General features: G+C 41.1%; 1 protein-coding gene across 1 annotated transcript in view; it reads left to right on the top strand.

The window, feature by feature from the left end:
- rnd1b (Rho family GTPase 1b) overlaps positions 1–14,826 on the top strand; it is a 15,488-nt gene extending 662 nt beyond the window's left edge. Inside the window, exons 2-5 of the mRNA XM_007556666.2 lie at positions 185–272; positions 8,824–8,933; positions 9,031–9,165; positions 11,241–14,826. Coding sequence (XP_007556728.1) covers positions 185–272; positions 8,824–8,933; positions 9,031–9,165; positions 11,241–11,486 — 579 coding nt within the window. The 3' untranslated portion in view covers positions 11,487–14,826. The remainder of the gene's footprint in view (positions 1–184; positions 273–8,823; positions 8,934–9,030; positions 9,166–11,240) is intronic.
- Positions 14,827–15,426: the final 600 nt, after the last annotated feature.

Below are 15,426 nucleotides of genomic sequence, written 5' to 3' on the forward strand. Positions count from 1 at the left end.
TATATATATATATATATATAAGTATCCAGTTGCACCCTAGCGACTGATCAAAGCAAAGGACATGTTTTTTTCTGTTTTGTTTTTCCTTTTCTCGTGTTCGTTGCACTAAACAAACTTCCACTGTGTGTAACTGAGTGACTGACACCTTCCTGCTAATTGCATCCTGTTGCTAATTACTCCCTAGACCTACGTACCCACGGTGTTTGAAAACTACACAGCCTGTCTGGAGCTGGAGGAGCAGCGAGTGGAGCTGAGTCTGTGGGACACCTCAGGTAACCGACCGCCTGCTCCCATGTGGACTAAGACCTTCAGCACTGCCTGCAGCGCACAGGGATGCGCAACAGGGCGATGACCGATGCGTTTAATGAGCTTCTTTGACAGACATTATTACCTGGACAGACATTTGAAGCAATAAGGAGGATTAACAAGCGTACGTATCAGAGTTGAACGCTATGAGAAACGGTTCCTCGCTGAAGTATTCGTTCCAGGTTTTCAAAATTCTTACAAATAAAAATCTAATAAGTCTTTTATACATAAGTATTCACCGCCCCTTTACTTGAATACACCTCAATAAAATCTAGTGAAGGCACTTGAGGACATCTTTATCTAGTTATTCTGATGACAGAACAACTATTAGTTGGATGCACTATTCCTGGCCGGCCTGTAATAGTGGCAGGAAGACGCAGCAAGTCGGGAGAGGAAGACAGTACTCTGGTCTGACGACACATGCTCGGTGCTGTGTGTGGCAAAGTACTGCACATCATCCTGAATACACTGTACTCATATTGAGGTTGCTTTCTTTCACTGTGGTGAGAATGGAAGATGGGGTTAGACACAACAATCTGTTTTTATTCCTCTTATGTTGACAAATAGTTTTTTTTGGTTTTCCAAAATTTCTTGAGATTTTTCTTGCTTTCTTCTTTTTTTTTTCATTAAATTCTACCTTGAACTTGCAGAAGGTTAGAGCAGTCGTCCCCCCACTTTGCTGTGTGTTTTACTTTGTATTTTTGCAGAAGCACCAAAGTAAAGAAACTTTTAGCCTGGAAGGAAACCTTTCAGAAGCAATACTTGAAGTCATTTGACTAACAATTATTGCTAAATAAGAGAACGCTTTCAGCTGAACATACCCACAAAGACTCGCTGCAGCAATGTGTTAATACAGGAGATGCTTTTAAGATTTCTATTTAGAAAAAAAAACTTTATTCCAAACCATGAGAATTCACTGGTTTATGTTTCTATGTGACACAATTCTAAGAAATGCATTGAAGCCCTGATGTTTTTGTTTGTATCAAGAAGAAATGTGGGGGAAAAAAAATAGAGTAAGGGGCCTGAATACTTTTGCCATGCTTCGTGCTTTGCCTTGCTGTGAAAGGACACTGGATGCCTCATTGCCCTTTTATTCTTTGTGGCTTGGTAAAGGAATGACACATTTCCAAATACTTTTCATGTACAGAATGAAAAAAAAAAACACACTTATTATTCCAGTTCACTTGCTTTCAATGGTGACTTTGGGCATCATGTGTTCGCTTCCACCACAAGCTTGAAAAGAGGGTCAATGTGTCTTTGTAGATATCCCTGGAGTTGTGCTGACCTGAATCCTGCCATCATGGGTCTGCGGCACCTGTTGGAGTCAGACTCCCCTTCTGCTCGCCGCTCCACACCTTCTCTGCTCAGTGCTCATCGCTCGCCCTCCATGTTCACGTCTCCAGAATTACTGGGTCAGCGTGACGGAGCAAATCCCATGGCCGCGAGTGTTGTTTACTTGTGTTTTCGCGTGTCGTGTGCATCGGTTTTAGGACAAATCCTTTATATAACAGACCCACATGTATGAGCGAATGTTTTCACTCTCTCGCAGAAAAAACGGAAAATAAATGGATAAAAATGTAATTGGTCTGGAGCAGTATAATTCCTGCCCCAGACCAAATGCCATCTTTTAATCCCAGACTGTGGACCTTTGGTCTGGCCAGTGGGAGTGGGCCTGCTGCCCGGCCGGGGATGATGTGGTTTCCTATTGAGCAGAAAGGTTTTCTAGAGCAGACAGAGAGGAGGGAGTGGAGAAAATGTGGTGACCTGCATTTTCCTCCATATGCTGCTCGGGTCACGCACTCGAACAGCAACATCCAGGGGATTAAGACTCTGAAGAGGACCAGTGGACATAACTGACCCAAACATGCATGAGTACATCCACCATCCATCTACTTGCAAAGCAGGGTTCCATTTATACTCACAATGCTTTTGTAGTTGTCAGATAGTACCATCTATATATATTTAAAAATCATGAATCAGTTTAAAGCACTTTTACCAGTCTCTTAGACTTGTAAAATTAGGACTAAACAGGTTCTGTAATGCACCATTTGGGGTCTTTTAGTACTTTCTACTGTATTGTTAAATGCAGTAGAAAGTACAATGTTTTGTTGGCTAGCATCTGGACCTGACTGGTTTGAAAACAAAAAGTCTGGTTGTCTTGAAACAGAAAAGGCTGTGAAATTGGTTTTTATTATTATTATTTTTGGAGAGTGTATTTAGCTTTGAGTTTCTCAGTCATTAAATCAAAAATGTACATATTGATGTCTAAAATGTGAAAATTTAGATTTAAAAATTTTTTAGAGAATACAGTTAAGTCTGAAAACTCAAACATTTTTTCCTATAGGGTGCCATTTTTTCCCCCTACTTATCCAAACCTGCACATTCCAGTACAGGATCCCAATTAGACCTTTAACTAATTAACACTATGTAAGCTCAACAAGACCTGTCCATGTCCAGATGAGAGGCAGTCACCTGGTATAGCAAATGGATGGATAGCTGGATGGATGGTAATCCAATACAAATCATTCGCCTCTGTACACATACTTTGTGTTTCACTGAGATCAGAACGTCAGTTCCCTCTGACTCCTGACGATAGATGACAGACTAAAGCAATGTGTTTTAGTCTCTGTGTACCGTCTCTGCATTTTGTTTTTTTACTGCAATATCCTCTAATTGCGCGGAGTTGTGCTGCTGTGGCCCGTCCACGGCGAGAGCGTCTCCTCGTTATCCCAGCTCCCCCTCATCGATTCACCGGCTCCACACGGCAGGCAGCTCCTTCTCTCAGCTCCGCCATGGATTTACAGGCTAAAATCAATCCTCCGGTTTTAATCAGGCTGATCTGATCGGACGTACAGGGCGGAGAGAGGAGGAGGGGAAAGCAAACACTGTCCACTGGCTGTAACTCATGAATACTTAATAATGAATCTCATTATTGGTGGTGTTACTAACTAATTTATTTCAGGGTCAGTGATCTTGCTTATTAGGCCTTTGAGTTTGGTAGAATTTAGTGTAATCTAATTGCTTACTGTATCGTGTACAATTGAGATTGATGCCATCAATTTGGCAACTATTATTTCCAGTCTAACTCAAAATGAGAACACATTGTTTGAACAGAACATTTAACTGTATACTGCTCAGCTTGTAGTGTCATATCTTTAGAGCTTCACGTGTCGTCTGATTGTCAGAGATCAGGTTGCAGATTTAACAGATCCAGGAGGAAATCCCAGATGTTCACAATTTCCAGCTCCTTTTTGGATGATGGATGGATGATTTAGTGACTGTCATGGTGTTCCCAGGCCAGAGGGGATAATGTAATCCTTTCGGTTGCTTCTGGGTCTCCTTTCAGTGGGATGAGCCTGGGAAATCTCCTGAGGGCGGACACCCAGCAGCATCCTGGTCAGAAACCTTAAGCTAAGGTGACCTTTGTGATTCAGAGGCTCAGTCCATCTGCTGCCTCCCGATCTGCATCCATCTCAAACTTGGTGTAAAAATTGTTCCAGCCAATAAAAGTGGATGTGACCCACAGTCCATGTAAAACCTTATTGTGAAAACGGAGCCATATCACTATAAGACCACAGAGTTCCCAAACAAGACATCCTCCTCTCTTTAGAAACATCTTACAGTTTATTTAGAGAACATAAAGTAGATGTGTTTTTTTTACTTATTCAAATAACTGAATAAAGAATAATTTGCATTTTAGAAATATTTAATATATTTCTATATTGCACTACGACTCTTTGTGTTTTTAGCTTCTGTCTTCAGTCTGATATTGTGAAGACAATTCCTCTCATTGGTCAATTTAAATTAGTATGTTAGGAAAAAAACTTAAAAGTTTCTTGTTGCTTTATTTGGAAATACCTCAGATGCTGAAAATGGCTATTTTGAGCTTTCTTCCGTCAGTAACAAATTGCACTGTTAAAAAATTTTGTGGTTAGCACAACCTGGTTTCATTTTGGTGTAGTGAATGTGTTCACTCACCTGAAAAAAGGGTTTCTGTTTTTATTAAATGTTGGAGCTACCTTATCCTCTAAGAGTGACCTGACTGTTCTCCTGCTTTCTCTGCACAGTTCTTGCTCTTCTCATCACTTTAAAGCAGCTCATGTAATTCTTCTGTGACTCAGGACTCGGGCTATGTCAAAAAATATCCAGAGTTGTGTAAGTTTCAGGAATTTTGGATAAAAAAAAACAAAACTTTACTGTGTGAATTGCAGCCAAAGGAGATGTAAGGCTCTTCCGGGCCTGGAGGGGGCTGTGATGCAGATGTTAAAAATATCAAGATTTAAAAGAAGAAAGTCCTCAGCAAAGTTAAACAGTGCTAGACTAAATCAAAGATATTTATTTTATGATGCAACATTGACATTTGCTCTCAGTTATAACCTCTTTGATGGTTGACTTTCAGTTTAGAACAAAGTCAGGACAAAAGAGAGGTGCTGAGGCTCACAGGGTTGGTCGGGATACTAATGATAAATAAACTAAAGTATCAAAAAAAGTGGGTTAGTCTTAATAATTATCCTCATTCCAACAGTAAACCAGTATTTCGGGAACTAAATTATTTCCCCCCTCTAAAAACAGAAACCCTGGCAGATGCAAAACTGTAAAATGACAATCTGAGGCAGCTTTGTGCGTTTCTTCTTTTGACTGTGAACTAATGTCTGCAGTTATCGGCTGAAGAAGCGCCACAGCTTCAGTCGGCTGAGTGCGAGTGATGGAGCTGTGGCAGCACTTAAACTCCCACCCACCCAATAAAAAACAAAAAACAATCTGAGTCATCCCATCCCTCGATCATTAGTCTGTCTGACCTGTGCATTCTGATGGCGAGAGGACGGCTAATGATGAAAATGGACTCCGTCGCTCACTTGATTGAACACACAAGCTCTGTCTCAGTCACCCATGCACACAGGGGAGACGATGTTCTCCCTTCCCCCACCTGTGTGCTCCGGCAGTCGTCTTCCCAGCCCGTAAAGCTCGCCCTCCCATCTCCAGCTCTCTCTCCTCTGTGGGTGCTGCACCATTAAACACGTATGAAGTTGATCTCAGCAACAAAACTTGCAATGTTTTCTTCATCTGCCATCCCCCAGTTAGTCAGCTTTGCTCCGCATGTTTCATGCCTCAGAAACTCTCCATCTGTCGTAAGGAAAGGGGGGGGAGAGGAAACGTTTGGCCTTGCTTATCGCCGCATGGGCATCGATCTGACGGTCCAAATCATCCTTCGGTTTGTAGCAGCAGAGATCTAAAACGGGGAGGTTGGAACATCCTACTTAATCTTTTCTCTCTCTCTCTCCCTCTATGCTGGCAGGATAACGTATTTGTCAGCTTTAGATGCAAAGGCTCTCGGGGCCCCCTTGGTGCAGCCCTCTATTGATTGCTGCATTTAGATCAGGGGTTGTTTAATGCAGAATCACATCCTGTTTCCTGGCTGTGAGATAACCTCTTACTGGAGGAGGAGATCTTTAGAGCACCCTGCAGACTCTCCTGCATGACAGATAAGAGACACTGAAACACATCCTCTGATTGTTCTGATTCAAATGTGTGCCGATTTAAAAGCCATTGAATGCAGACTTTCTTTCAGGCCGTTTGTGACTCTTGGTTTAAATGGATATTGATGATGCTTGTTGCTTTTGTTAAAATGCAATCACAGTAACTTTTTGTCCCAGGCTGAGTGTTTAATCTTTGTCACAGTCATGTGAAGTAGAGGACGGCTATACGGGCCGCAGGATTGGGGGAGGATGGCAGCGTGGAAAGGATTCATGTCTTTTTGCATATTTCGACCACGCAAGCAATAATATCCTCTTGGGGCGGACGCTCCCTCCTCTGTGTTGGCTCACATGGGAGCTTCCTGCTCCCTTTCACTCCATGTGCCTCCAGGATTTTCTAAATGAAACTAACATGTTCCTCATGTCTTCCTTATTATTATTACCTTACTGGTAATAATAATAAGGAAGATGTCCAGAGGAATTGTTGGCATGCTAAGAAAAATACAAAGACCAGGACTTCTGGAGTATTGTTCTTTGGTCAGGTTAGTCTTAATTGGAAGAGTTTTTGGGTTACTTGGCATAAACAGAATCCATCAAATGGCGCAAAAAAAAAAAAAGCTGATGTCAATTGTGAAGCATGGGAGGTGTCATGGTTTCAGAATATTTTCCTGCAGCAGAACCTGGTCAGCTCATGATCCTGTGAAATCTGCTGTGTATCAAAGAGGAATATGAGACGAGCTGTTAAAAAAAAAAAAAAAAAACCTTAAAGATGAAGCAGAACTAGATGTTGAAACATGACGATAACCAAAAAACATTCCTGGCTTAAAATTAAATAATGGTTCCTGCCTGGCCAAAGCTTCAGCCCCTGATGTCACTGAGATGCTGCACAATGAAAAAAACCCAGCAAACATTTTTTCAGCTGAACATGAGCAGTGTGGCCAAACATTTTCCTCAGCCAGAATGCACTCTTTTTATTTTTTGTGCAATCACTAAAACAAGACTAATTTCTGGCTTTTACGTACCGACAACTTTCTTTACTTGAGGTAGATTTAAAAAAAAAAAAAGCTTTGAGGATTTATGTGTGAGCATTTCTCTTGCAAAAAAAAAAAAATCTAAATAACAAGGTCTCAAATGACAGCATTGAAAGCATGTTTATTTCTTCAAGCACAGAACCAGAGTCGGAATGAAACGAGCGCGTCCTTTTGTTCTTTTCCCACCATGTTCACGTTGTTCTTCAGGACTCCGGTTCCTGAGGAATTTCATCACAGCTTGTCATTATTCCACTCACAGCACCCAGCAGCTGGCAAATTCACTTTCAACCTTTGATAATGCGAAGGATCATTAAATATTCATGAAACTGCTTCACATGCACTCATCCATGTTTGCGTGTGCTTTTGTGTGTTTTCTTCCGATGTTCCTCCGCAGAAAACAATCGGAACAGTTGTGTAATGTCTAATGAGTGATTACACACGCTTCTTCCCTTATCTGCAGCTATAAAAGGCATGCACCTTTTATAGCCGCGGATAAGTCCCCGCGCGGATCCCAACGGGGTCCGCGCGGGGACTGAAGTAAACATTTTAATCCCCCCTGAGCAGAACTCTTCTTCTGTTTCATCAGATAGCGGATCAGGCTCACCTCTGGATGGAGCCAAAATTAGATAGCGAGTCTTGTGTGTAATCAGGTGTGTCGTTTTTTTTATATATATTTATATATCTACTGGATGTGTGTCTCAGTCTCTAAAGCAGAGAAGGAGTAGGTGGGTGGGTTGGTTTTTCTGGTCTGAAGTGATTGACTGGCAGCAAGGGCAAGCCTTTATGGAGAGGTGGGAGGAGGAGGAATGGCTGATGTAGACAGTGGATTCTGAGGTTGTTGCTGTGGAAACAGAGGGACTGGAGGTACTGCTGCCGAGCATAGGATTTTTTTATTTTTTTTTTTGGGTGGGGGGGGTGGATTACTTAAGGATTCTGAGCATGAGTGGGAGCGTCTGCCTGCCCCAAACCCCACCGTTCCACTTGCATAATCTAGTGCAAGGGAAGATCAATGAGGATTTAGTGACCGATTGTCATCTTCTCTGAAATACCAGCAGAGGGTACAGAGGCAAGGAAAACGGCAGCTTCAAGAACAGAAAAGTGAAGCTAATCAAGAAGAAGCAATGGTGGTTGCATGTAAACCCTACAGCTGCATGCTGATTTTTTTATTTTCTTTCTATACAAAAATTACTGGCTCACTAGGCAAACGTCTACACATGTTGTAAAGCAACATTGAGAGTAATAAGAAAATATCTCCAATCATTATACCGGAATGGGGGCGGCTGCACTCCCTTGTGGTGACTATAAAGTCTAGTGATTTAACTGAAACAATGCAATAGATAATAAGTCAGCGGCAAAGTAGTGCTGCTGTAGAACAGGAATGTTATAAAAAAAAAAAAGAGCTGAAATGAATCTTCACTTGTTCCTGTTTCAACAGAAGCTAGCCAGCGTAAACTCTGCAGTACAGCTAGATGTAGAAAAAAGAAAAGCTGCAGTTTGAAACTCCTGGAAGCCAGATCTTCAAATGCTGTTTTTTTTTTTTTGTTTGTTTGTTTGTTTGTTTGCCAAGTGACAACCATGTATGGATATAAATGCTGTTGTTTCCCAGAAGGGTGATGGTCATGTTGCTCTGTCAAATTTTAAATATTTGCCATTTTGGATCTTTTGTACCTAACATTTTTTTTCAGATAAAAAAAGAGGCTTTGTTCTTGGAAAAGCTTCACACAGGAACTGCATTCTGTCAACTGTATTCTCCTCCCATTGACTGTAAAAATATCTATTATTTATTTCTATCTAGTGGATGTTGGTCAGATTTGCCTTTTGTTTCATCAAGGTTTTAATGTTTCATAACTAATGAGAGTCAAATGGTTAATTGGGGATTAAGGAGCTAAAAAAATGAAACTAAGGTAAAATATGAAATCTAAAACATCTTCTAAAGAGATTCTGTCTCTTTAGAAATTGCACATTCCTGCTTTTAACCACATTAATAGTATTTTCCCTCTCTGCCCTCTAAGGTTCTCCGTACTATGACAATGTGAGGCCCCTGTGCTACAGTGACTCTGACGCCGTCTTGTTGTGCTTTGACATCAGCCGCCCAGACACAATGGACAGCAGTCTCAAAAAGGTAATGTCTTTTTATTATTATTAATTTTATTTTCAATACTGTCATCTTAAATACTCTCACAAAAGAGAACTTAACAATTACACGTTTGTGTCCACAGTGGAAAAGTGAAATCCTGGACTTCTGTCCAAGCACTCGAATCTTGCTGATTGGCTGTAAGATAGACCTCCGCACCGACGTGTGCACACTGATGGAGCTGTCCAACCTGAAACAGACTCCGATTACCTATGAGCAGGTGAGAACCACAGGGAGCTTATATCTCAGTAAGGCTAAACTAAAACTGGCAGGAGGATCAGATATTTTTCCTTTTGTAATGTGTGTTTTTCTCATGAAAGAAATTAAAATAAGTTGTAGAGATGCACCAAGACTGGAGTGTTGACCAGAACCAGATGATTTTCAGCCTAATCAGTCCCGACAGGTCAGCAGCGCGTAATCAAGATTTAGTTTTAGGTCAGAGAAAGCCCCATATGCACACACTGCCAGCTCGTAACAGATCTGTTTGGTATAGGATCTGCTACTATGGAGGAAAAAATTAAAAAGTGAATGTGTGATGGAAAATGTTGGATTTAAAAAGCTGTAAGTTGGAAATCTCAGAGGTAAGGATGTATTTTTTTTTTATAAGGAATATACTTAGACACTGCCGTTTTAGCAATGCTAGCTGCACTTAACTGCAGCTAGCAATGTGATCAATGTGCAAATCACATTGATCACAAATATAAGAGGCAAAAAATAAAAATGAAATTGGTGTCAACTCTGTAGTAACTTTGCCAGTTTGAAAATATGAACCCTGCTAAATGAAACCTTTGCTGCTTGCATTCGCTCAGTAATACAGTATTTCTCCCATCAGATCAATTGAAAACATTTCGTATGTAAAAAGAGAGTTGGCTCAAAGCTGGCTGCTGACTCATTAGGTTTCCTGTCACGAAGTATTTTACAAATACAATCAGAAACCGAAGGGGATCAGTGACGGGGCGTAATAGTCGTTATCGTCTTCATCCACCTAGTTTTACATTTGATAAAATTATCCCAGTGAGGAGGGATTTGTTTGAACAACAAAACTACGTTTTATGTTTTTCATTTTGAAAGCAATTAGTTTTATGTCTGTAGTTTCCTGTAAGAGAGGTTGAAAAATGTTAATTCCACCTAAAGGAGACATGATTATGAGTGGGAAATGGGTTTTCAGAATGAACTAACCAATCTGTTAGAACATGCCTTTGTCTTGATGCCTTTTTTAGAAGTTTCTTAAGCTTTTAGGCTGTTGCTTTACTACGCAGTGTCGTCAGAAAGTATTTGTCCTCTAATCTAAAATGTTAACTTGTACTTAAATGTCAAAGAAACGCATTTTAAAGTGAAAATGTTTCATTTTGTCCTCTCTGGAGTAATTGTTCTCTCTAATTTAAAATGGTAAATTATACTTAACACTTAAATATCAAACACATTTTAAAATGAGACTCCAAGAGTAAATGCTAAATGCAGTTTTCAAAGCAACCTGACTCTGTGTGGTAAACCAGAGAAGTGCTTGTGCTGCCATCAGCTTGTAAGTAGATTATGTTTGCCTCACTCTTCTTTGAAGAAATGTTTCGGTTTAGTCACGTTTGAGGGATTTTGAGCAGAAACGGCCACCCCATACCATCTCAATCACATTTAAGTCCCTACTTTGACTAGGCCTCTCCAAAACCTTAGTTGTTTTTGTTTGCTTGTTTATTTTTTTGTACCCCTTCTGAGGTGGATGTGGCCCATTCTCCTACTGGATAACCTAAATGTTCTTGAGCTTAAAGTAACTGATAGTCAGACATCCCGTTGACAAGTCAGATGAGTTTCTGATTGGTTCTATCAATTATAGCGAGTACTCCAGACCAACACAGAACCACAATCATGTCTGTCAGTTCTTTTCCTGAAATGTTGAGTTAGTTTCACAGCAGATGTAGTGAGGCCTACACTGTCCCAAACCTGTCTTGGGTTTGATGAGACATTCATCAACTGATCTTAACAATGCAAAACAAAAAAAAGTTTTGTCACAGTTGATTCAGTTTTTAACAAGAGGGTGATTACTTTTGACACGAGGCTCGGGTTGTTTTCTTTTCTCTTTGTAAACTAAATCATCATTCCGAAAACTGCATGTTGACTTTATTCACTAGTTAGAAAACAGATTTATTTTTGACATATTAAAGTGTGACAGCACAGCAAAAAGAGAAGAAACTTTTCAGATGGAAATGCTTTCCCACTGCACTGCATGCAGGGGGGAAAAAATGTAACTTTGCATCTTGCAAGATGCTAATTCAGAGCATTTCCTGACATCATTTGCTACAGGGCTCTGCTATGGCCAAGCAGCTTGGTGCCGAAGCTTATCTGGAGTGCTCAGCCTTCACCTCGGAGAAAAGCATTCACAGCGTATTTCGCACCGCGGCGATGGCCTGCATCAACAAGCTGCAGCCCCTCCCAAAGTCCAGCCCCACCCGCCGCCTCTCCAAAAGACTCCTCCACCTGCCCAGCAAGTCGGACCTGCTCTCCTCCTCCTTCAAGAAGGAAAAGACCAAGAGCTGCTCTGTGATGTGAAGAAGGGCAGGAGGGGCTCCAGGTCCTCGTACGCGACTCCCAGCCCCAGCCTATTTGGTCTCGGGGAAGGGGGGTGGGCATGATGGTTTTATCAGGGCTCTCCTGCTGAATCCTTCCCTCACCCCCCCGAAAACCAAACGAACCCTCAGAAGAGGCGGACACTCAGCTGTCCGCTCTCTCCTGAAACCTTTGAGCGCACATCCGTATTTTATTTTATTTTTTTATTATTAGTATTATTATTATTATTATTTCACTTTTGAAACAAAACTTAAAACAGTAAAGGTTTGGGTCCATTGAACTTTCTTTATTTTCCCACCTCTAGACAAACTAGAACAGTGCTCCATCTGTCTGATTTTACGCATCTACAGGCACATCTCGATTTAGTCCGATATGGAAGTGTGCGATTTTCAAACCTTGTTACGTCAATGCCTCTCAGAAAAACTGAATAGATATTTTTCTAAGTACTTAAATAAATCTAGCATGAAACTGTTGGGGAATTAGCAAAAATCCCGTACGTCCCTTCCCAAGCGTGGTGTGTGAGGTGTCGCCTGTTTTACCCTTTCCTGATGAAGGAACATTATAAAGAGGGAGAACAGAGGCACAATCCACAGAGAGCTTCTCTTGCCCTCTCAGTGGCGATGCGAGCGGCAGAAGGCAGCAGCGCTGCTGTGTGTTCAGAGTCCAGCCTTCGTCCACCTGGACAGGTCAGAAGAGCCGTGGCTGTGAACGACTCTGCTCCACCAGCTTCCAGTTGAGCAAGTAGCAAAGGCTGGCGAGGCTCTGGATTTGAAAAAAATAGCAGCAGACGTAAGACCGGGAAACATGTGTGGAGGTTTGAAATGGGCTCCATCCACTGCAGGAGCCCCGACTTCTGCTAATGCATCAGAAATAGAAAGGCAAAGAGGCTTTTGTTGAAATCAGCATCACAAACACTCGAGCTTCAAGCTGTGTGGGTCTTATTTACGAGGCTTCACTGCTTCCAGGGTTCAAGGCCGATTTTAAAATGTCAAATCGCCGCCGTTGGGGTCAATTGATGCTAAAAATATGCTTTGTTTCATCAAATATTCTTCAGAAAAGAGTTGTAGCATTGCAATGATGACGGTTTTTGTTTTTTAAGAAAAGAACTGTTTGCAGTTTGAAAAATAATGTCTTTTTATTTCATGTTCCCATGAAGGTCAGTGAGATTTACCAATACTGTAAAATGCCTGTGGATTTGCATTGATCTAATGTAGCACTCCAAATGCAACTCCATTCTTCCAAGACAAATTATAGCTTATGTTTCGCGCACACTTGAATCTCTTGACCTCCAACAAGCGTCGCTCACTGCTGGCGAGAACGACGACGACGGAGCAAAAATCGAACGCTTTTCATCATCGGCTTAAATCTTTGGCTTCATGGTTGTGTGTCTGTGCAGCTGTGAGTTCTGCGCTTCTGACCGTAAAGCAATAACGATTGAAGTGCTCGTGATACAAGGTGTGGCAATAAAAGATGCAGCTTCGTGATTACTGTCGTGCTCCAAGTGGTCGGTGGACAGACGCGTCATTGATTGAAACCATCTCTGCTGTACAAACCGGCTGCTGAGCTCATCATGTCTGCCCGTTCTTCTGTGCAGTCGCTGGTTTTTGGAAGAGCCGGTGACAAAAACAAATAAGGGGGGAAAAAAAAGGGAGGAGAAGGGAACACGCTTCTGTTGGCTGAAAACGTTAGGCTTTTTGATGGCGTAGGAATTGCAGCGTCTTGCAAAAGTATTCACATTGCCGAAACTTTTTCGCATTCTGACAGTGCAAAATACTTTGACCAGTTCCAATCTACAACCTCTGGATCTATGTGCAAGGTTACTGTCCTGCTTGAGGATGAACCTGTTCCCTGATCTTAAATCTTTCATCTCTGTGCTGTGTGATGCTGCCACCTCTTTGTCTCACCATGGAGATGGCGTGTTCAGGGTGATGTGCAGCGTTGGTTTAGTTAGCTGCAGATAATAGTTTAATTAGCATCCTGCTTTGCCAGAGTATGTTCCTCTCCATGTTTGCTAGATCTGCCCAAAGAGAGTAATTTGCATTCAAATCAATATGAATGTAGCTGTTTTCATCTGCAGCTCTGCTGATGTTCATGTCTTGGTTGCAGTTCTTGGTTACTCTGCTCTAAATTCAGATGGTGGGTTAAACAGTGCAGTAAAATTTATGTTTGCTAGCAAATCTGTGAGACCTTCACATAACGGCTGGATTTATTCTGGGGTTAAATTGGTGACAATGGGACTGTATTTTTTTTTAACAATTAGATTATTTCTGAGGGTTATTGTTTCAACTGGATGTCGGAGTAAATGACATTTAACCCAACTGCTGGTGACCTTTTTTAGATTTTAAAATAAAAATTGTGCGTGCTTTCCACTCCACTTCACATTAACGCACTACTCCGCATTGGCCTTTCAAATGAAATCCAAATGAAAAACTGTACTTGTCAAAATGTGGGGAAAAAGGCTGAATGGCTATGAATGCTTATGCAAGGCTCTATAACTGTGTTTTTTGAGTGAGTTGGCAATTGCACACTTTTCAAATTAGAGATTAACTCCAAAAGTGAACAATTTTTAATTAAGGGCTAGTGTGTGATAAAGATAAAAAATAAATAAAGTGGGACTGAGGGGAACAAGTAATCAAACTGCACAGGCTGGCCCTGTCCAAAGAAAGCTATTTTTCCATTCTTCTTTTATGTGTATTTTTCACTATTTAACGCATGATGCGAGTTCTCGTTATCTTGGAAATATCTTCCTGACATGGCTGTTGTCTTTGTGCTGTGGATCCCCCCTGGGCTTAAGAGAGCTTGAAGCGGTCGTTTCCACAAAGGCTTCCAATATTCAGCAACTCGCTACAGTTCGGACTGCAGCTCTCTGTTATGTAGACGGATCATTTCAGTCAACTGGTAGACACCGCTGCATCTGTTGCTAAACCATTATTTAACAGTTTATGACCAAGCTTTCAAATAATTTTTTTTTTTTAAAAAGGTATTGGCTGATATTTTCTGTCTGATGTAAAGCCTTTCTATGATGGGTTGTTCAGGCGGCTCAGTGACCATGTCAGTTATTATGCAGCCTTTGTGTTGTAGTCGATGTGTGGTACAAATGGTGCAATCAAACTTCTACGCATGTCCTATTATATGGTTATATATACTGTCTCTTGTTTTATAGTTATGAAATTATTGTTCCTGATGTTGGTATTTATTTGGTGGCCATCTTTTTTTTTTCAGTGACCTGTACATTTGTTTAATATCCGTTTTTGAAATCCTTCCTGTTTTAATACTTTTGTTTGTGTTTACCACTGTGTTAAATAAAGCTTGTCCTGGAACACGTTTCCCTCCATCGTTTTTTTATTTATTTATTTTTTATCAAATAAATTCAGTGAAATTAAATTCCCTGCAGTGAGGCAGCTGCTCGTCTTTATCACTCTTAGTCTTTATAAATAATCAAACATGCGAGAGGACCTTGTCTGATTTTAAAGCAAATTTAAATGAGCGTGCATGAGCGGATTAGTGTCACTTTCCATTACATCAACCCTGATATCAGATCATAGCTGCTGTTCAAGGAGCTTTAATCACAGATTCTTTATTGACCTTTTTTCTTCCCCCTCTTTTTTTGATGACACTGCTAAGAAAGATGGGAGTAAAAAGTACTCTTCTGTTTAGACAGATCTGTATTTCAAAGGACTGCATCTCTTATCTGCCTTCAAACGCTTCACATCTGGTCACCACTATGCTGCAGATGTGTAATAACACTGACCTGTTGCCTCGTGAATACAGCTGCAGTGCCAACAGGCCAACCAGCACATGTATATGCTCACTGCGATGAGACTGTGCAGGCAGGTGACTGGCAGATGGGTCTCTTTCACTGTTTTCAAACCAACTGGTTTTCTGCAAATCCACACATTTGGACGTGCCCAAAATGACCTTT

This window comes from Poecilia formosa, unplaced genomic scaffold, assembly GCF_000485575.1.
Source record: "Poecilia formosa unplaced genomic scaffold, Poecilia_formosa-5.1.2 Scaffold80, whole genome shotgun sequence".
In the NCBI taxonomy this organism is placed as follows: Eukaryota; Metazoa; Chordata; class Actinopteri; order Cyprinodontiformes; family Poeciliidae; genus Poecilia; species Poecilia formosa.